The sequence below is a fragment of the Castanea sativa genome, chromosome 11, assembly GCF_040712315.1.
Source record: "Castanea sativa cultivar Marrone di Chiusa Pesio chromosome 11, ASM4071231v1".
NCBI lineage: Eukaryota > Viridiplantae > Streptophyta > Magnoliopsida > Fagales > Fagaceae > Castanea > Castanea sativa.
In genome coordinates this window covers 42,469,530-42,491,235 of record NC_134023.1, presented here as the reverse complement: position 1 = coordinate 42,491,235, position 21,706 = coordinate 42,469,530, and the positions used below count along the sequence as shown (strand labels likewise).

The 21,706-nt window shown below is 37.7% G+C and overlaps 1 protein-coding gene and 1 pseudogene across 1 annotated transcript; both read left to right on the top strand.

Annotated features, from left to right (window-relative positions):
• Positions 1-336: 336 nt before the first annotated feature.
• Positions 337-1,437, top strand: LOC142616538 (uncharacterized). Its single transcript, XM_075789366.1, has 2 exons — positions 337-408; positions 997-1,437. Exons 1-2 carry the CDS (start codon positions 337-339, stop codon positions 1,435-1,437), a joined length of 513 nt encoding a protein of 170 aa, XP_075645481.1.
• Positions 1,438-8,601: 7,164 nt separating this feature from the next.
• On the top strand, positions 8,602-14,109 carry LOC142617631 (E3 ubiquitin-protein ligase NLA-like; annotated as a pseudogene).
• Positions 14,110-21,706: the final 7,597 nt, after the last annotated feature.

Below are 21,706 nucleotides of genomic sequence, written 5' to 3'. Positions count from 1 at the left end.
AAAACAAGGTTGGCAACTTCAAATGGGGTAGAATTCCCTTGTTTATCAGTTTTTAAAGGCCAAATATTTTCCAAACTGTGACTTTGTGAATACATCTTTGGGGAAGAAACCATCATATGTTTGGAGGAGTTTAATGGCTGCTCAAAAAATTGTACAAAGAGGGATCTGTTGGCGTGTGGGAAATCGTAGGAAAATATGGGTTTGGATAGATAAATGGGTGCCTGGCTCTACCTCACATAAAGTAATTTCACCAAGAGGTATATCTCCATTAGACACTAGAGTTGTGATTTTATTGATGTTGAAAACGGGTGCTGGAATTAGAATCTAATACAGAGAATGTTTCTACCGTTTGAAGCTGAGGAAATTGCAGGAATTCCATTGAGTGTTAAATTACCGGATAACAAACAGGTATGGACAGAAATTTCCAATGGTTTTTTCTCAGTAAGAAGTGCTTATAAGGTGGCTTTAGAATTAGAATCTGATAAGGAGGCGTGCTCTTGTTCTAATGAAAATAATTTGCATCGGTTCTGGAAGAAATTTTGGTCAATTCAAATCCCTTAAAAAATCAGACATTTTGCTTGGAGGGCTGCCCGAGACATTTTGCCAACTAAGGAAAATTTTGGTTCGAAGAAAGGTACCGATTGATAGTGTATGTGATCAATGTGGTGAGTTACCCGAGTCATTTTTTGCATTTGTTTTGGGTGTGTCCAAAAGCTCGAGAAACCTGGGACTATTCATCTCCTTGTAACCCAATGACATTAAATTTTGTGCAGAGTTTCTTTGATTTTCTATAGAATATTTTGATGGAATCTAAGTGGTGTATGGAGGAAACTGGTCTTGCTGTTACAATTGCTTGGGCTTTATGGATAAATAGGAATGATGTTCTTCATGGAATGAAAGGAAAGAAAATCTAGTCTGTAGTTAGTCAATTCGTGTAAGTGCTATCTGGAAGAGTACTGAGCTGCAAATTCCATCCCACCAAAACAATATCCTCAGCTGGAAATTAATTGGACTCCACCTACCTCTCCATCATACAAAAATAATGTGGATGCTACAATATTTTTGGCTCAAAGGAATGTTGGTGTTGGGGTTATAGTTCGTGATCGTGTGGAGAATTTTATTGCAGGTTTGAGTAAGAAGATCCAAGCTCCATTGGGAACTATTGAGGCTGAAGTGAAGGCATTCAAAGCTGGGATCATTTTTGCTAAGGAAACGGGAATCAGAGACTTTGTATTGGAAGGAGATTCGTTGGTTATTGTTCAAGCCCTCAAGGAATGGTCACATGCCCCTTCCTCCGTTTCCCCATTGATTTATGAAATGCTAGTAGAATGTCATGAATTCAGGAATGTAGTGTTCTCTCATGTGAGGCGACAAGGCAATAAGTCTGCCTATTTGTTAGCTAAACAAGCTTTTGGTTTGGCTGATTTCTCTACTTAGATAGAGAAGTGTCCTTGTTTCTTGGAACAAGCTCTTATCCATGATGTTTCTATATTGTCTTCTTAATAAAAAAAACTTTTAGTCTTCTCATAAATTTAAAATAAAAAAAAAAAAAAATTGTTTAAGAGGAGGAAGGATTATCAAAACCAACTTAATCACATTTGGGTTAAGTCTAATTTCCCATTTTTTCCCTACAAGGTAATAATTTTCATTTTTTATAATTCAAGTTTGCTAGATTTTTAATGACAAAATTATCTATGGATGTGATGATTTGTGCATATTTCAATGAAATAATTTTGTATATAAATCACATCCCCTAGGTAATTTTGTGATTGAAAAATGTAGAAATCCAAAAAACAAAAACCTTTTAGAAAAAAAAAATTGTAAAAGTTTGATTTGAGATAAAAAAAAAAAAATGAAATCAACTTATTGGGGCTAGCCCATTTCTTACAAACTTACCCACTTGCCTAAGGTTTTGGAGGTGTAAAAAAGGTGGAAAAGAGGACTGAAATTTTTGTTTGGAGAGAGATTTTATAAAGAAAAGGGGAGAAAAACTATTCCTAAAGAAATTCATGAGAGAGAGAGAGAGAGAGGAGAATTTTTGGGATTTTTTGCATGAAATTGCTAAAATGAGGTGGGTCTATTTATAGGAACTAGTAAATTGCCCATGCAAAGCACGGATAATGTTGTAATGTTTTATGTAAGAAGGCTTTAGAGAATGCTATACATATATTATATGACATAATTATTATAGAATTTTGTTAGTAATGAGTTCGTCATAAGAAGCAATAATTATACATTGCATACACATATTCATTATAATTAACAAGAAATAAGAAAACAACTTTGGAGGAATATTGTAGAATAAAGGTTGATATAAAATGTGTCTTTCTCTTTCTTCTTAATTCTAAAACAAAAAAACACATCCCAAACACCCACAGTTAATCACAATCTTTACAAAACTCACAAGTTCAAAACATCTAACCTTAACATAATAGTTAATCTACCAAGCTTGCTAGTAAAACTAAATTCAAACTAAACCTTAGTCTCTAGCCGTGTTTTTTATTCCAAAGTTGGGTATCATTTGTTGTGTAGTGTTTTTATCATGAATTGTAGAAGGGTTTTTTATTCCAAAGTTGGGTATCATTTGTTGCGTAGTGTTTTTATCATGAATTGTAGAAGGGTAATGAGACATATATTTACAATCTCTAAGAAATTAAAGAAATCAGCATTAAAAAAAAGTACCACCGTCCTCCACATTTCAATGTTTGATCAAATCCTATTAAAGCTCAAAATTAATAAATTTTTCTAGGACTACAGTTAGTGCCAAATTCAAATTTGGCAACACTATTTTTTTTTTTTTTTTGTAAGTCTCCCAAACTAATATGAATATGGCCTTTTGCAATATGCACATTTAACAAATTGAATCCACAATGGTTGAAAAGTGATTCCAAAACACATATATTTGGATCCCCCAATAAAACTTTCAAATTTTCATCATACATAGAACATTTTGTACTTTAACAACTTGCCAAATATAAGCATGTACTTGCCTTAAAACTATACGTTATTATTAATTAAAAAAGCAAATTTTCAATCTTTATAGTACTATAGCATCATTGTTTGAATGCTCCACCTTCTAAGGAAGATTGCATAAATTTCTTCTTCAGCATATGTAAACTTAGACCTTTTAACTCATTGTCTTACACTAAGTTCATTAATAACCACATGAACTAAAATGAGGTCTACTCCCCTTATTCCCTGATGCTTAACTACATCCAAATAACATTCAAAACTGATCAAGAATGAAAAGATTAATATCTTTTTTTTCTTTTTTGGAATGAAAGGCATATCCCAAAAAAACGACAAAGAATCAACATTGATAAAGAGCTAAGTTAAAATCAAAGGAGAAAGAACACTTGATTGAAATAGGCATGAAAAATTTTATATTGTGTGAATATCTTGCAAGAAAATATAGTTAAACCAAGAGTTCCAAATAAGGCCTTCAAGTCCTATAGCAAAACCAGACATCAATTTGTCCGTAGAAAAGCATAAACCTCTACACACCTTTTACAATCATTATTTCTATTTAAACTCATATGCTTTCAGTTACATCTTATGGACAATGAAGCCTTACCCAATCAAGAACCAAAAGTCCCTCAAACATCCCCACTTCTATGAGTCAAGAATCCAAGTACCATACTCTTCATTTGGCTTTTCAGGAAATCCTTCAACCTTAAAAAAATATTGACATGTTTGTAAGTATAAAAAGATATAAATGCAATATTTTATGTCAATAATGCATGCTCAAAAATGTCCATAAGGAAGTGAAAAATTCAACATATCAATAATTATTTTTTCCTAGATAACCATCCTGATTTTCATCTATCTGATTTGAACCAAATTGGTTTGTGGAGTTGGTATAGAATGATAGATGATTAGAATTTTAAATGAAATCTTCAAGACACGACAATTTCACTCTTACCAGTACATAATAATAGTTTAATAAAGAGAATATTAAAGCATTCTCATCTGGTCCTTTAAAACCGGATGAAATGCAAAGTATGTAAGGATTTTCATTAAAAAAAAAGAAAAAGAAAAAAGGAGCCTTACATAACCGGTCTCGCATTCCTGTAGCAAATTTTAAAACATTGTTATAGTATCATGTATTTTTAGATGATACTATATAACCTATGCATTCTTTTCTCTTTTTTTTCCTTTTTTTATTCTCTCTCTTACTTTATATTTCTCTCAAACACACATAATCCTTTTTCATTCTTTTTCTGCCACTCAAACACACATGACCTGTGTTAGGTGTAAAAATTTATTTTAATATGGTGTAATGTAAAATAAAGAATGTGATGTAAGGTCTGTTGCAAGAGTAGTAATGTAATATAAATCAAATGGCCTTTTGGTGAGACAACACTTTTTTTTTTTTTTTTTTTGCATAAGCGGTTGGGAATGCTCTTAACAGAGTATGAACTAAGACAATATATAGCAATTTTCAATATCATGAAGACCTGACATGTGCACTAAATTTTAAAAAATAAAATGAAAAATAAAAAGAAAAAGAAAAGAAAAGAAAAGGAGAAAGTACCTTGTATATGATAATTTCTATCACATATTTGAAATATTTGTACCAGATTTAGCTAGCATGGTCACTACAGCTGAATATAATAACTTCTATAAAAGTATAATAAAAGCCAAAAAGTAATAGCAAAGAGAATAATCTTTAAAATTTAAACTAATAAAAGCAACTATAACAATCAAATCATGTTCTTGTGTTTTTATTTTCGGAACATATGAGGTGGTCAATCTCATATGCAAAGCATAGTGTCCTTAACTTTAGTATGCAATAGGAAATGCAAATCATACGTAATAATGGTCAAAGAGCTAAGTTTAAATAATGCCTTTGAGTCGAATCTTGTAAAATGTTTGGATTCCTCTGAGAACCTCATCGAGCCCATGCTACTTAAGACAACAAAATCTAGATTAATGAAATTAAAGATTAATTTTCCTCAAGTCTGAAAAGTAAATTATAGTCTATTAACATAAGTGGGCATCAACTTCTAGGAAAGTTGACAGTCTTAAAATTAAATTTATATAAGCTGATTATTTTTTAAATTCATACCAAAACTTGTATTTGGCCAAATGCAAACCCATTTGTGTGGTTTACAACAATATTTTGACAATATTTGTATAATCCATGAAGACCAATAATTTCATACGTATGGTGTTGTTAGTCTATCGTTAGACATTTTTAGGCAACAACCATACATTACTCATTTCCCAACATTATCCACTACTTGTCTAAGCTACATATAATCATAAATTAAAACTAAAATTAGAAAATAAAAAGAAAGAAAAAATGTGTTGAGAATAAATTAAAATATTAATTCAAAGATTGAAGTGGAACCTTTACCTTTCCCTATTGAGACCTAGAAGAAGGTCAGCAGCAATCAAGGCCATTAAAGGCATGCGGTTCATAGGATCAGCAATTGCTTCTACATTAATTGTTGTCTACAACAAAACACTCGGCTATTTTATCAAACAACTTGCGTGCACGTAACAAAAATGTAGTTGCATGAGTCCAAACCAAATAGTAAAGCAAAACTTAAAGAGATCAAAATAATAAAGCAAAGATTTAAGAGAGATTCTAGAGATTATATACCCATCTTTTATTGGAAGAATTAACTTACGATTCAATTTAGGACCCGAAGCATAGCTCTAAAAAGGAGATATAACACTTGAAGCAAATTGGCATCAATGGAGGAAGAAAGGACAGAGGTATCTAATAGGATTTTGGTTATTCTCCAAAGAAGTGTTACACCAATTCATTTTCCTTGGTGTCCTGCAAGTTGTAAAGGCTGTAGATAGATATAGATACTGATTTCAAAAGAAACGCATTAAATATAAAGGAGGAATTGAAAAGTTAAGAAAGAGAAAGAGATGAACTGTTTTTGCTGAAGCAATTAATAACCTGCATTGTTTCTATTTCTCAATGCATGTAAGAATTAACTTTTTAAGAGGAGGTGAAGTGAAAGGTCAAATGCAATAATTACACTAATAGAGCTCTAATAGAGCGCCACATGGCAGGACCTCATGCACTCCCGCATGAGGTTTCTGCTTTTATATATATATTGATATTGATATGAGGGAACAAGTCAAGGTGTTTGATACCTTGCTGGAACACCTTCACATAGCTGCCTGGCACTAGGCGGCTATGTGATGGTGTTTTGGCAACCAAAGTTTGGAATTCCGTTTTGGAGGCCATTCCGGATTGGCCATGGGAACCAAAATATGTTTTAAACAATGCACTAACATGACTTGGATAATTTGGTAGTCATTACAATTTTTATTATTATTCTTAAATTTTTTTTCTATAAATTTTTTTCTTTCTCATATTCTCTCTTGAAAAGTGGTTATTCTCTTTCTCTACATTTTTTATTCTTTCTTGCAACTCTACTTTATATTGATGAATCATTATGATTTTTAAAACTCTATTTTGGGTTCATACGTTTTGGTATTATATTTTTTAGTTCCCTATTACAAATAGTATTCTCTCTCTCTCTCTCTCTCTTAGTTTTGGTTGGTTTGAGTTAATATTTGATTATTTTGGAAGTAATAATTTGAGTTTATATCAAAATACAATCTTGGCTATGCTAAGAACAGATCGATATTCGGTCTATTTCGGTCAATTTCATCAATTTGGTCTAGTTCGGTCTACTTTCATTCACTTCAGTCAATTTCGTTCCAATTCGGTATACTTTGGTCCACTTCAGTTTAATTGGGTCCATTTGGTCTACTTTGATCAATTTAGCCCAATTCAATCTATTCGGTCAATTTCAGTACAATTTGGTCCATTCGTTTTACTTTGGTCCAATTTGGCCAATTCAGTCAATTTAGTCCATGTTGATCTATTTGGTCCAATTGGGCCCACATTGGTCCATTCGGTCTATTTAGTCCATTTCAGATCATTTCGGTCTTTCAGTGTACCTACAGAAGAATGGCAAAATACGAGTTTGGGTTAAGAGTACTATTAATTATTTGAGTTAAATCAATTGTAATTACATGATAAGTTTTGGTTATCATAATAATCTTCTTAAGAGAATGAGAATTTGAATAATAACTTTAAAACTTAAAAATTTTAATTTTACTAAAAGAAATTAGAAAAATATAATACATAATAAAAATAGTTAGAAGAATATGACCATTTCATAAAATAATAATATCAATCAAAAACATAAAAAATTATAAAATTATATATTTGTAAAAATAGAATGATGAAAATTACTTTTTGAAATTGTTTAAGAGGAGGAAGGACTATCAAAACTTGCCTAATCACATTTGTGTCAAGTCTAATTTCCCTTTTTTTTTTTCCCTACAAGGTAATAATTTTCATTTTTAATAATTCAAGGTTGCTAGATTTTTAATGACAAAAATACCTAAAGATGTGATGATTTGTACATTTTTTCGGTGAAATAATTTTGAATATAAATCACATCACACCCTTAGGTAATTTTGTGATTGAAAAATGCATCAATAAAAAAAAATGAAAATTACCTTTTAGGAAAAAAAATGGTAAAAGTTGGATTCAGGATTTTTTTTAAAAAAAAAAAATGAAATCAACTTACTAGGGAGTGTGGCAATAAATTAAATAATACTCTCTCATTATCAGGTTTTTATAAATATGATAAATAAGTTTATACCTGATTTTCCTTACAGAATATTATATATATATATATATATTTTTTTTTTTTTAATTACTACTATATATAAATTATAAACTCAAGGGGGAAGTTTTATGTTTCCACAAACTCCGTTTTGTTATTACCCAAAATAACAAAAATGAATAATGAATATGAACTCCAGTTGAAGCAATTTAATTTACAAAATCAAAGATTTGAGACTTAATTTAAGCATAGTTTAAACTATGTAATTTGTTAGAAGGGGACAATTTTCTCCATAATCGATTTGACTTAGTGTGCGTTTGGCATGGATGAAATTTGCTAGCTTATTTTACTATTCAGCTTATTTTTGCTACTATTCATTGGTCCTATTGCACTTTTTGGTACTATTCATAGGTCTCACTATACTATTTCAACTAACCTTTACCTTTATCTACAGTACTTTCAGCAAAAAAATTTCAGTTTTAGCAAATTAAGCGGATCCCAAATAGACCCGTATATTCTCGCAATGAACTTCTCGAGTTGTCCTTAGTATAACTAGGGGTCATTTGGTAATGTTATTTTAATAACGTTGTTTGTATTTTTTTGAAATATGTGTGGATAAAAAAGTATGTGAAAATATGTGTACTATTGTTTAAAAACTGAAAACATGTTATTAAACTACTCTACTAAACGTGGCCTAGGTCTTTAATTATCACAATCTTTAACAACAGTCCAAATATAGTTTACATCCCAGAGAGAATAAATAGACTAAGAGATTGACACATTCAGACAAAAACAAAAGCCTCAGCATCATGCATAAAATTAAAGAAAAACTAAGCTTTTTAATCATATAACTTATCGAAGTCAATCTTTATATACAACTAAGCTTTTTTCCTTCGTGAGTCACAAGAAACTTTCTTGAGAAAAACTAGAGAAGGATTTGAAGTTTTTCATTTTTTTTTGGGGGGGGGGGGGGGGGGGGAGGGGGGTCAGGATGAAGTTCTGCAAGGAATACAGGCAGTACATGCAGGGCAAAGAGGAAACGCTCCCTGTACTTGGCTTCAAGAAGCTGAAAAAGATTATGAAGAAGTGCAGGAGAGACTTTCGGTGTAAGAAAAACATTGATGGGTTCCATAACATCCAAACCTGCCCGGATCATTGCCCAGGTAAATCTAAGAAAGAATTACAAATTTTTGTTGATATATTATTTGTTTGATTTATTCTTCTCTCTTTGGTTACATCTTAGCTATGTGTCTCACAATGAATCAATTGTATTTATAGTAGTCTGAATCCTAGACTTACTAGAAATACTTCGATAAGTAGTATTAGATAACTCTATAAGCAAGACTAACTAGAAATGCTTTGTTTGTATTCTAAGTGGTATTAGATATAATAAACTTAAATTAAAAAGAGATAATAGACTTGTGCCTTGACTAGGATTGGCCCTTGATATTCTAACATCCTCCTCAAGGGTAATTCTTACATGTTTCAGAAGCAATGCTCCCTCCTTTCACGTGAAAAGTGGGCCCCACACATAGGGCTCGCCCCTTATGTGAGAGGAGGGAGTATTGCTCCCAGAGCACCTAAGTTTTTTCCCCTCCTCAAATTCAATTTACTCAAGGTGAAAGTTGGAAGACAACTTGAGTTTAGAAAAAAAGTGAGATATTGAAAGAAATGATGACTAAATTGGATGTGGAGTTGACCAAGATATGCAAGATAATGGGGGCTTGAACCCTACATGAAAATGATGTAGATATACGACTAGAAAGAAAGCCAATAAATACTACTAATTAGAAGAATGATTCAAGTAACATAGCTTGAAAATGATAAAGAGGCATGACTAGAAAGAGAGTCGATAGTGGAAACAACTGATCAACATGGTCCATGGGACTTATCCAAGATGGTTGAGCATGTGTGACTAGAAAGAAAGTCAATAAAGGTTATTCATTAGGAGAAATGGTTTGAGTAATGTGGTCTTTGACACATGACCAGAAAGAAAACTGATAAAGGAGGCTATCAATAATCAACATGATTTATGATAATCGGCCAAGATGTTTGAGGACACATAATAAAAAAAGAAGGTTAATGACTAGGTGTAGAAGAAAGATGCACATGCCCAATAAATGTAATTGAAATTGCCAAGATCTTCTTGCCATAATATACCGTATGTAAGAGCAATCACATCAGCTCGTGTAAAAATTCCGTCTATTTTACACAAAAAACCTCCTTTTAAAATTTTACACATTCATTTTTACAAATCACCCACATCAGTTCATCTATCTTACCACCTCTATTAATTAAATAATAATTTCCTCACTTTTTTTTATTATTTCTCTCCAACTACCGCGCGCCTCTCTTCAATTCTGATTAATTTCTCTCTCTCTCTCTCTCTCTCTCTCTCTCTCTCTCTCTCTCTCTCTCTCTCTCTCCTTCTCTTCATTTCTGATTCATGTCTCTCTCTCTCCTTCTCTTCATTTCTCTTTCGCTCTCGCTCTCTCTCTCTCTACCCATCTCTCTACCCATTTTCCAGGTTCGATCTCCGATCTACAGCACTGATCTCCGATCCCAGCCGCGATCTCCGATCCACGCACCACCGATCCCAGCCGCGATCTCCGATCCACGCACCGATCCGCAGCTCTGCCGACCAAAGCACCGATCCCAGCTCCAATCCATAGCACGGATCCACACTCCGATCCCCAGCTCCGATCCGCAGCTTCGCCGATCCACAGCACCGATCTGCAGCTCCGTCGATCCACAGCACCGATCCGCAGCTTCGCCGACCAAAGCACCGATCCCAGCTCCGATCCACAGCACTGATCCACACTCCGATCCCTAGCTCCGCTGACCAAAGCATCGTGGATGTGTGTTGTGTATCTGTGTGTTTTTTTTTTTTTTTTTGGAGCAAGTGTATGTCTAAGTTTGTTACTGAGTATCTGCGTTAATTTCTTTGTAGCTCGTGTATGGATTTCCACATTTTTGGCTATTTATACACCCACTGATGTGGGTGTTTTTTTGCATAAAATGTGTAAAAATTGTACTTTCTTTTATTTTACAAATTTTTAACTGAGCTGGTGTGGATGCTCAGAAAGACACATATGAGAATGTTAGGATGTTGTCTATAACATGGAATAAATTAGAATGGGCCTACAAACTAGCTGGCACAATGTTAAGAGAGAACCTTAACGTCGTCCACTACACGGAGTAGATAAGGATAAGCCTACATAATGATTGACAATAGCGATAAAAAGAGGAACATTGATCTAGTGATTAAAGATATGGATTATTAATAAACACCACACAATCTTGGCTTTGATAACGTATTAGAAAAGATAGTACATAATTTTGATACCATGTTAGAAAAGACAAGACATAACTTTAATATATGAAAAATTGTATGAGAAGTATATGAAAAAGAAATAAAAGAAGTCAAGAGTTAGAGCGAAGGGAATTAACTAGGCCTTATAAGTGTACATTAACATGGGAAAGCCCATTATTTTTACATCATCACAATTAAGTTATGTGATTTACAATGTACTGATTGGTATTTATAATAGACTAAATCTTAGACTAACGCTATATAGTTGAACTACAAATAAGATTAAGCCATGATATATCTCTTATGGGTAATGACATGATTGTTAGTTGTACAACACATCTGTAATAAAGAACAAAGTTTCTCTCTAAACTAGTTTAGAGAGAAACCCTACAAACTCATCATATATCTTTATATTGAGTGTAAATTTTGAAAATCTAATTGTTAGATTGCATGTTCTTATTACATTCTTAATGATTACAAAATTTCAAGAAGATCAAAGATCAATTGCTATGTCATCAAATAAATGTTATAATTTCAAGTTTTTGTGATTTAAAATTGCATATAAAAAATAAGTTAATTGATCAAATAGTATATAACATCCAATTTAAACGAAATTTGATACATATGTTAAGAACATAAGGAACATGAAATTCAACGGTTAGATTTTCAAAATTCACACCCAAAAAAGAACTATATGAGAAGTTTGAAGAGTTTCTCTCCAAACTAGTTCGGAGAGAAACTTTGTTCTGCAATAAATACCTGAATCCTTGAGACAGACCTGGGATTAGTTAGATGCCCTTAGAGCCCAAAGAAAAAATTAGTAAACAATACACATCCTATCCATGAACAAGAATGAAGTAGTTGTTAACTGAAATATAAGATTGTTTTAGTGAATTATGCAATAACTTAAATATTAAGTGAAAATAAAAACCAAGTAACCATGGAGTTTCCCATTTTTAAAGTCATATTTTCTTCTTTTCTAAGTTATGTTATTGAAAGGACGGAACCAAATGCAATGCAATGATACTATAGTATATAATGTTGATAGCTAGAAACATAGTTACCTTTATTTACAAGATCTTATGTACAAAATGTATATAAGGCGCAAGAACTTAGTGTTTCTATGGTTTTGTTGGAGACTAGTGTGCGATGGAACCATCTTCCCTTCTCTTCTCAAGGACATGTCCTCAGTAGTAGGTTCCTCCAATGAGCAAGCACCGAAATTGCTTGAGTTACATCTTGCTTCTGGCTTTCAAAAGTACTTCCTTTGGTTAAGAGGCAACCGACAGAGCGACCATACTGCCTTAATTCAAAAAGGGAAAGACCTTGTTTCTTATGCATTGACAAACGCCATTGCAATTCGAAAAATACTGAAGAAATATGATAAGGTCTGTCCATGGCCTGCTATTGAGTTTTGACCTTTTTTTTTTTTCTTTTTTTCTTTTTTGCTAACTAATTAGGGAGAAAGAGAGGAGTAGATGAAGATATTATAAATGTAAATTTTGACAATAAAGATTATGAGCCAAACGCCAATACATACTATTTGGAAACTTTAGCAAAGTGAAACACATTTTGGCTGTGGTTGATTTTCATTGTATAATTTGAACTTCATGTTGATCACAGATTCATGACTCTAAGCAAGGACAGACCTTCAAGTCCCAGGCCCAAAGTATGCGTATTGAAATTCTTCAGAGTCCCTGGCTCTGTGAGCTTATGGCTTTCCTCATCAACTCAAGGGATAGCAAGGTCAAGTCAGAGAAGGCACCAGCATTTGAAGGCTGTAACCTCATATTTAATGACAGCAAACCATCACTCACTTGTGAAATCTATCATCAAACTTGATATTGACTTGACCTGTTCTATATGCTTGGTAAGTTCCCATTTATGGAAGTCGTTTCCTTATCAGTGCCAAGAATCAACTCTCGCCTATAGTATTATGAAGCATATTTGATCAATATAAATACATAAAGCATTTAGTTCTGTGCTTTAGGATTACATCATAACACCAATAGCATCTTCTTCCCTATCTCATGAACATCCACGATCACTAAAAGTAGGATTTATGGAGAAGAAAAGGCTCACTTATCAAGATGCTCAAGTGACACCACTAATCAGTTTATTTTATTTTATTTCCAAAAGGAGACAGTCTTTGATCCAGTTTCCCTCACTTGTGGCCATATATTCTGCTACATGTGTGCTTGCTCAGCTGCGTCAGTGACTATCATAGATGGACTCAAGGCGGCAGAGGCAAAAGGAAAATGCCCTCTATGCCGATAGGTATATTAATTTCTTTATCACCCATTGTTCCTGCACTTAACAAAAGGATGGGGTGGGATTGTGGAGGTATTAATTAAATTCAAATCATACCAATCAAATTTTTGTATGATTATTCAGTAAGCTTTTCATTATTAGCAAAAAGGGAAAGAATATCTTTAGGTTCTATGGGCTTTGTCCCATATTGCAGATTAGGGAGTTGGATGAATTTCTGAGCTATCCTCAAATTTTTGGGTGGGTTTGAGGCTTAAGTTTAATGGGGCCATGATTTGATGAGTTGTAATGCGCCTCTGCAATTGGAAAGTTGACTCTGAATTCTTTTGTGTTGATTTTAGGTGGGAGTCTTTGATGGTGCTGTACACTTGGATGAGCTCAATATTCTTTTAAGCCGAAGGTATATTTTTCTATAGGGTTATTTTTACTCAAGTTATATTTGTTTGAGAAAACTTACCTTCATATCACTCTAAGTTCTATATTCCTATCTATTTTACCATACAAGGTTGGGTGGTAGTGAGAGTGTAAATTGAAAACATAGAAATCAAAAAATTACTAAAAAGTTAGAAACAATAAAAAAGATGAATAAATATATGTTGCTCTTCTTCTTCTTTTTTTTGGCCCCTTTAAAGTTCCTTATTCCTATCAATGCCTATTTGAATAGTTGCCATGAATACTGGGAGCAGAGACATCAGAGAGAAAGAGTAGAGAGAATTCAACAAGCAAAGCAGTACTGGGAGAACCAATGTCTAGCATTTAGTGCACGTAACCAGGCAACATCCTCATCATAGAAAGCTGGTATTAGATAAATAAGTGGATGTTTTCATGTATCCAAGAAGAAAAATTTGCATGTTTTTTATTTTTTATTTTTTGCCACGGAATGGGGAAAGTCTGCCGAAGTAGACTTCGAATCTGAGCTCATTGGCAGCATATCTTTGATTTCAGTTTATTAATTTTATGTTCCTTGTTGATACCTTCTGTAGGTGCACAATTGCGCCTAGACCCAAAAACAAACGTGGGCTCAGGCCCAATGAGCCTTAAACAATTAAATTTGTAGAGTGTGGGTTCGCAATCTAGTTTGATGGTGTTCGAAGCTTGATGAACAGGCTAGAATGTTACAATATTTGCAAACAATAGACAAGTAGGGCAAATGAACCTCCTCGGACGTAAGCCAAGGACGATTTATATATTATTTCTCTTTTTCTTTCAAAGATTACAGTTCTTAGTCCTTGTCTAGCTACCTCTCCCCCCCCTTTCTTTACTCTCTTCCCTCCTTAAATACTTCTTCTTCTTCCCTCTTTATCCACGTGTCACACAAATCTTACCCTTAGATCCTCTCTCCTCCTTTCCACCACCTTCCTGAAGTCTTTAAACAATGGTCAGAAGGTCCATCCTACTGTTCAGGGGTCACTTCCCCATTAATGCGGCCAAGGAGGTAGGTGCAGGGTCTTTAATGTGGAGGTAGCAGCCTTTTTTTGAGATATTTCTTTCACTCTGTGGCATCTAGAAGGTATTTAGATCCCCCTCTTAACCAACAGTTCGTCCAGAACACTGCCTATAATCTTCTTGGCGAATCCCAGGGTCACCGCGGGTCTTTCCGAGGGGAGATTAGTCCTCGGACGAATCCTCGAACCTTCGCTCTGTGGGCTGACTTACAATCTTAAAGGCCTTTAGCAAAAAAAAACGGTCTGGAACCCGTCAATGAAGCCCAAGACCCAAATACTTGCTCGAGTCCCTTTACTCCCCACAATAGCCCCTCAAAACTTTATTTTTCCCCATCCGAGGAGAAAAATGGAGTTTTGATCCGACCAGAATACCCTCCACACGTTTCACACATCATCGCGCGTGTGGGGATCCTTCCGTTTCCCAGAAAATGTCGTCTGGCGCTTCGAATTTCGAAACGCGCACATTTATGACCACAAGTTACACCCTGTTCCCCATGTTCAACGGTGAGATGAACATCCAACGGCCCATGTCGCCCCCTGAAAATTTGGGCGGGAAGAATCCAATTTCGAGGCTGCCTCCCGCACGTCATGACGCTTGGAAATCCGCACCTTCATTCATTTCTTCAGAGTTTAATCACATCAAAGTATCAATCATTGCCTTTTCTCTCCAGAAACCCGTGGAAACTCGCACAACTAAACTTTGTAAGTTCTTGCTTTCTTTACTCCTTTCTTCTCAGATTCTGTCCTCGGCTCCCTCCTTAACTACTTTCCCTCTCAAAACTTAATTTTTCTTTCCTCCTAAATGGGTAGGTTTAAATGCTTGGTAGACACCGCTGCTGGGATGGAAGGCTTTAGGGCCAAATATCAGATTCCCAGTGACGTAGGCTTAAAATACTGTCCGGCGGAAGCCGTAGGTGGTTCTAGAAAGACGGGAAAGGTTATCATCCCTATGATTGCCTTCATAGAAGGTGGGATGACCCTCCCTATGAGAAGTGTAACTAGGGAATACCTTCGCAACCATAGGTTATGCTCAGACCAATGCGCACCCAATGTATTTAGGGTCTTAGGAAGTGTCGACGCTCTAAATGAGCAGATGGGCTTGAACCTCACATGGCACGATGTTGCTTTTATGTACGAATGTCACAAACTTACAAAAGTAGGTTATTACATTAAATCACGGTCTAGTGTAGTTAGGTTAATTTCTTGTCTGCCCAAGTCCAATAAAGGCATGAAGGACGACTACCTCATTGCCTCAGGCAACTGGCACGACGGCCCTCACTGCCCAGTCGTATGGGGGGACCCAGGTGTGACTCCTTAAGAGTTAGTTTTTCTACCACGTGATTCAATCTCAGTACCGTTTGATACTCTATTTCTTACTGTACATTACTGTTTCCATTTTTTTTCACATTTATCGCAGATCTGACCATGTTTGTCTCCTTGGATGTCTTTTTTCGCAGACAAACAACACGTACGCCCGCGATTAAGTCATTGCAACGTCGGCGATCTAAACCGCGTTCTCCACTCAGAAGTCTTTGTGAGTGAAGACCTTCAAGTAAGGGCGGCTTATTTGATACTTGGATACGACCCCCTATCTTTGGACTTCCAAGAGATAGAAAACGCGATTATCGCGGAGGACAGACGACGCAGGAGAATAAACGTAGCAAGGCCGCATTTTCTCGCCGACACGACATTCCTGACGAACTTAACACCATCCTATACACGCGACCCATCGCGGCGATCCCTCTCTCTGCGCACTCCCAGACAACCGCCGCCCCGGAGGAGCAAGTGTCCTCGTCGCACTCGTTAGACGAGGAGATAGACCAGTTTCAGCTCGAGGACGCCAAAAGACCCTGAGGAAACCCGTTTGTCGTACTCTCTGACGAGGAGGACGAGCCCGCCGAGGCCTCCGGCTTTGCAGGTTTGATAGTTGCACGCCCTGACGACAGTTCCGAGAAGGAAGAGATGGACGTGCTTAAAGGCCTCCTGAATAAGAGAGGCGAGAGAGTCGCCAAAAAAGGAGCGAGGGGGTCTCAAGTTCCTCTGTCCTTGACACCACCCCCTCCCCCAGCCGGTCTTAAGCCTCCCGTCGAGGAGCCAAAGAAGAAGAGGAAGGGAGAGGCCGAGGAGGCTGGTGGCGAAAAACAGAAGAAGCTGAAACAATAGCAACAGCCAACTCAGCAGCAGAAGCTGGACAAAGGCAAGGGACGTGCCACTTCAGTAGAAAGCGGGGAGATCCGGGATCTTGCCGAAGTGCGCCGTGCACCGGCTAACTGGTCTCCCGAGCTCACGCTGGACGGGGCACCGATCTCCTGCCAATCCAACATCAAGATGTTCCAACATGGCCATGCCCTCCACCTGGCCGAGGCCTTGGAACGTCCTCTGCTGCTGCCCAGGGACATGGAGGCCCTAGATAAGATGACTCAGTCCCAACTGTTCCTTTCTTTGAAAAGGGACTTAGCCCTGGTAAGTTTTACTCCTTATGTACATTTCGTTTTTCATGATATCTGAGTATTAGTGAATGTTTTCCTGCGTCTAACCCTCTGATACTTTGTCACAGGCCGTTCAAGAGGTCTTTGCTACAGAGAAGTTCGTGGAGGATTCTCGGAAGAAGGCTGGAATGGAGCAGGAGATTCGGATGGAGACTGAGAAGTCCCTAAGCCAGGCCCTTGCAGAAAACGAGAAACTCTCCTCTCAGTTGGCCAATCTAAAAAGAGAAAGAGATGGCGCCGAGGCCAGCCTGAGAACCATGAGAACTCAAGTGAAGGGGCAGCGCAAGCTTCTTCATCAAAAGGATGAAGAGCTCTCCAAAACTCAGAAGGAACGCTCTAACTTGGAGAAAGAGCTTGCGAAGATGAGGGAGGAAGCTCGCACCTTCAGGGATTCGCTGGAGGCCGCGAAGAAGGCTGGTTATAAGGAAGGGGTGGTGGCGACAGAAGACCAACTGACAAAGGCGTTCGCGGCCTTGTGCCGAGAATAATGTCAGCAAGTATGGGGCGAAGCCCTAAATGTAGCAGGGGTTCTCGGGCTTCCCCTTGACATACAGGAGATAGAAGAGGCTCCTGCTGTCGCACCTGCCCTTAAGACAGCTCCTTCTGCTCTCCCTCCTGCGATCCCAGAGCTCATTCCAGATCCTAAGCCAAAGTGTTGAGCCCAGGTGGGTGGAGGCACTGAAAAGGACCTAAGCCAAGGTGTTGAGCCCATCGTCCCTCCGTCAACTACTGCACACAAAGGGAAACAAGTCCTGTCTTCCTTTAAGTTGGAGTTAAAAAACACTGAGGCTACCAGCACTTCCCAACAAGACCCCCCTCCAAAAGCTTAGGGCCGAACCTAGGGCTTCTTTTTTCTTTGTAATTGAGATTTTTCATGTAATGTATATCAAAACAATTAATGAAAGTCAGTTTAGTTTGATCTTCATTTGTCTTCAATTTATTTTATCTTTGCGTTTACCATTAGAGTTCTCCTTAGCACACAGCGAAGAATGAATGGAACAACTAACTCCACTTTCAGTGGTTGATCAATTACAACTTTAAACAACAGTACACATACTTGCCTTGTACCTCGCAAATTACATCTTAGGAGTGTAACAAGCATGACACAATAACGAACGCCTAACAAGCTAACTTAACTTTTTGCTAACATCTGTAAAGTAAAGTGTTCAAGAACCTGACAAAAACAAGCTTGGTTTACATGGTAAGTAGTGCCTCACTTTGCAAATCAATGCGATACTTAGAATTTGTAACCTGAAACGTTAATTTTAGTAAAGTGTGGGGTCCGAGGACCCCATATTTCTAGCTCTCTTCTTGCTATTTAACCATAGTTCTGTTTAACAAATAATAAGATATCAATTCTCACAAGGTACGTGGTTCGAGGACCATACATTACCAAGTTAGTGTTTGATACTTAGGAACATATCAATTTCCACAATGTATGTGGTCCGAGGACCATGCATTACCAAGTTTCTGTTTGATACTTAGGAACATATCAATTTTCACAAGGTATGTGGTCCGAGGACCATGCATTACCAAGTTTCTGTTTGATACTTAGGAACATATCAATTTCCACAAGGTATGTGGTCCGAGGACCATATCAATTTCCACAAGGTATGTGATCCGAGGACTATGCATTACCAAGTTTCTGTTTGACACTTAGGAACATATCAATTTTCACAAAGTATGTGGTCCGAGGACCATGCATTACCAAGTTTCTGTTTGACACTTAGGAACATATCAATTTCCACAAGGTATGTGGTCCGAGGACCATGCATTACCAAACTTCTGTTTGACACTTAGGAACATATCAATTTCCACAAGGTATGTGGTCTGAGAACCATGCATTACCAAGTTTCTATTTGATACTTAGGAACATATCAATTTCCACAAGGTATGTGGTCCGAGGACCATGCATTACCAAGTTTCTATTTGATACTTTGAGAGTTGTAATTTATAAGCCCGTATACAGTCATAATTTAAACCACGAACGACAAAAGTACCTTCTATTAATAATAATACCTTCGAAGATTATTTACATTCCACGGGCGTTGTACAACTTTTTCATCTAGATCAACTAGTCGGTATGACCCTATGCTTGCTACAGAAATAATACGATATGGTCCTTCCCAGTTTGGTCCCAGCTTACCCCAAGTTGGGTTTCTAGCAGTACCCACAACTTTTCTCAGCACCAGATCCCTAGGCGCGAGTGGCCTTAGCTTCACATGGGCATCATACCCTCGTTTAAGCTTCTGCTGATAATAAGCCATTTGAACCATAGCTGCCTCTCGCCGTTCCTCAACTAAATCCAGACCTTTCTCCAGGAGGCCGTTGTTTTCTGGACTAAATGAACTCGTCCTTAGTGTGGGGAAACCAGATTCTAAAGGTATCACTGCCTCGGCTCCATATATCATAGAGAATGGCGTTTCTCCAGTGGATCTACGCGGCGTAGTTCGATACGTCCATAGAACATGTGGTAGTTCTTCTACCCATCTGCCCTTCGCATCGTCCAGCCTTTTCTTGAGTCCACTAACTATGACCTTGTTAACGGCCTCGGCTTGCCCGTTTCCCTGAGGATAAGCTGGAGTAGAGTATCTATTTATGATGCTCATGTCACCACAATATTTCCTAAAAGCTCTACTATCAAATTGAACGCCATTGTCCGAAATGAGTGTGTGTGGTACCCCAAATCTAGTGATAATGTTCTTCCAGATAAACTTCTTGGAATCGACGTCCCTAATATTTGCTAAGGGCTCAGCCTCTACCCATTTAGTGAAGTAGTCGGTCCCCACAAGCAGCCACCTTTTGTTTCCTACGGCCCTCGGAACAGGACCTACTATGTCCAATCCCCATTAAGCGAAAGGCCAAGGACTGGACAGAGGGTTAAGGGTTCCCCCAAGTTGATGAATATTGGGAGCGAACCTTTGGCACTGGTCACATTTTCTTGCATAATCCTGAGCTTCCCTCTGCATATTGGGCCACCAATATCCTTGAGTCAGGGCCCTATAAGCTAGGGACCTTCCCCTAGTATGGCTCCCACAAATTCCCTCATGCAGTTCTTCCAAAAGCGCCTCCGTTGATTCGGGGTGTACGCATAACAAATATGGTCCGGAGAAGGATCATTTGTACAATTTTTGATCCTCGAACAACCAGAAACGCGATGCCTTTCGACGGATCTTGTCTGCTTCAGACTTGTCCTCGAGAAGAATGTCGTTTTTCAGAAAAGATATCATATGGTCGATCCAACTAGGTTCAGGCCTTATTAAATGGATCCGGACTGCACTAACAATGGTAAGAGCTGGCTCTAGCAAATCTTCGACAAGGATAATCCTAGGCAAACTCTGAGCCGAGGATGTCGCTAAGGTAGCCAAAGGGTCTGCATGTGTATTTTCACTTCTAGAAACGTGAGACAGGATAAAGGAATCGAATTTAGATTGTAAACGTTTGACCTGGGTCAAGTAGTCTTGCATTCTTGGGTCCCTAGCCTCCATGGTCCCCGTCACCTAGCCAACCACTAACTGAGAATCCGAGAGCATGTGAACTCCCTTTCCACCCATCCTATGTACCATGTTCATACCGACCAAGACTGTTTCGTACTCGACCTCATTATTAGTAGCTGAGAACGCCAACCTCAGAGATTTTTCGAAGACAATTCCCTCGGGGGATACCAGGACAAGTCCGATGCCAGACCCTTTCTGGTTAACTGCCCCATCAATGGACACGCCAACTGATTTTTCATCCATGTGTGATTCCTTCACAGTTTCCTCCAACAATGGTTCCACGAACTCCGCCATCAAATCTGCAACAACCTGGCCCTTTATCGAGGTGCGCAACATGTATTTGATATCAAAAACTCCCATAATAGTTCCCCATTTAGCCACCCTTCCAGAGTAGTCAGCGCTGTACAACACTGACTTGAGAGGCAGTTAGGTCAAAACTACCACGGTGTGGGACTGGAAATAATGAGGAAGCTTCCGCGTGATATGAACTACGGCTAAAATCGCTTTCTCCAAAAGTAGGTAACGCACCTCGGCTTCATTCAAAGATTTACTGACGTAGTAGACCGGTCTTTGCACCCCACCGTCGTCCCGTATGAGGACCAGGCTGACCGCATGGACAGCCACTGCCAGATACGCAAACAGGACCTCATCTACTTCAAGCCGAGACATAATGGGTGGCCGGGAAAGATATTCCTTAAGTTGTTGGAAGGCTACAACGCACTCCTCGGACCATTGGAGCCCCTTCCACTTATTCAACAGTTGGAAGAAAGGCCTGCATCAGTCAGCTGACCGAGAGATGAACCTGCTGAGAGCAGCGATCATTCCGGTCAATTTCTGAACTTCCTTTGGATTCCGAGGTGGCTGTAAGGTTTGAATAGCTCTGACCTGTGACAGATTCACCTCTATCCCTCTATGAGTAACCATATAACCCAAGAACTTCCCAGAACCCACACCAAAAGAACACTTCGAGGCATTAAGACGCAACTTGTACTTTCTAAGTACCTGAAAAGTGTCGTCCAAATCTTTCACGTGCGCAGATATCGTCTTACTCTTCACTACCATGTCATCCACGTATATCTCAATG

Coding starts and splice junctions, on each gene's coding strand:
- LOC142616538 (XM_075789366.1), top strand. CDS start 337: ATGTTTCTACCGTTTGAAGCTGAGGAAATTGCAGGAATTCCATTGAGT. Junction 409..996: donor AATTACCGGATAACAAACAG/GTATGGACAGAA, acceptor CAATATCCTCAG/CTGGAAATTAATTGGACTCC.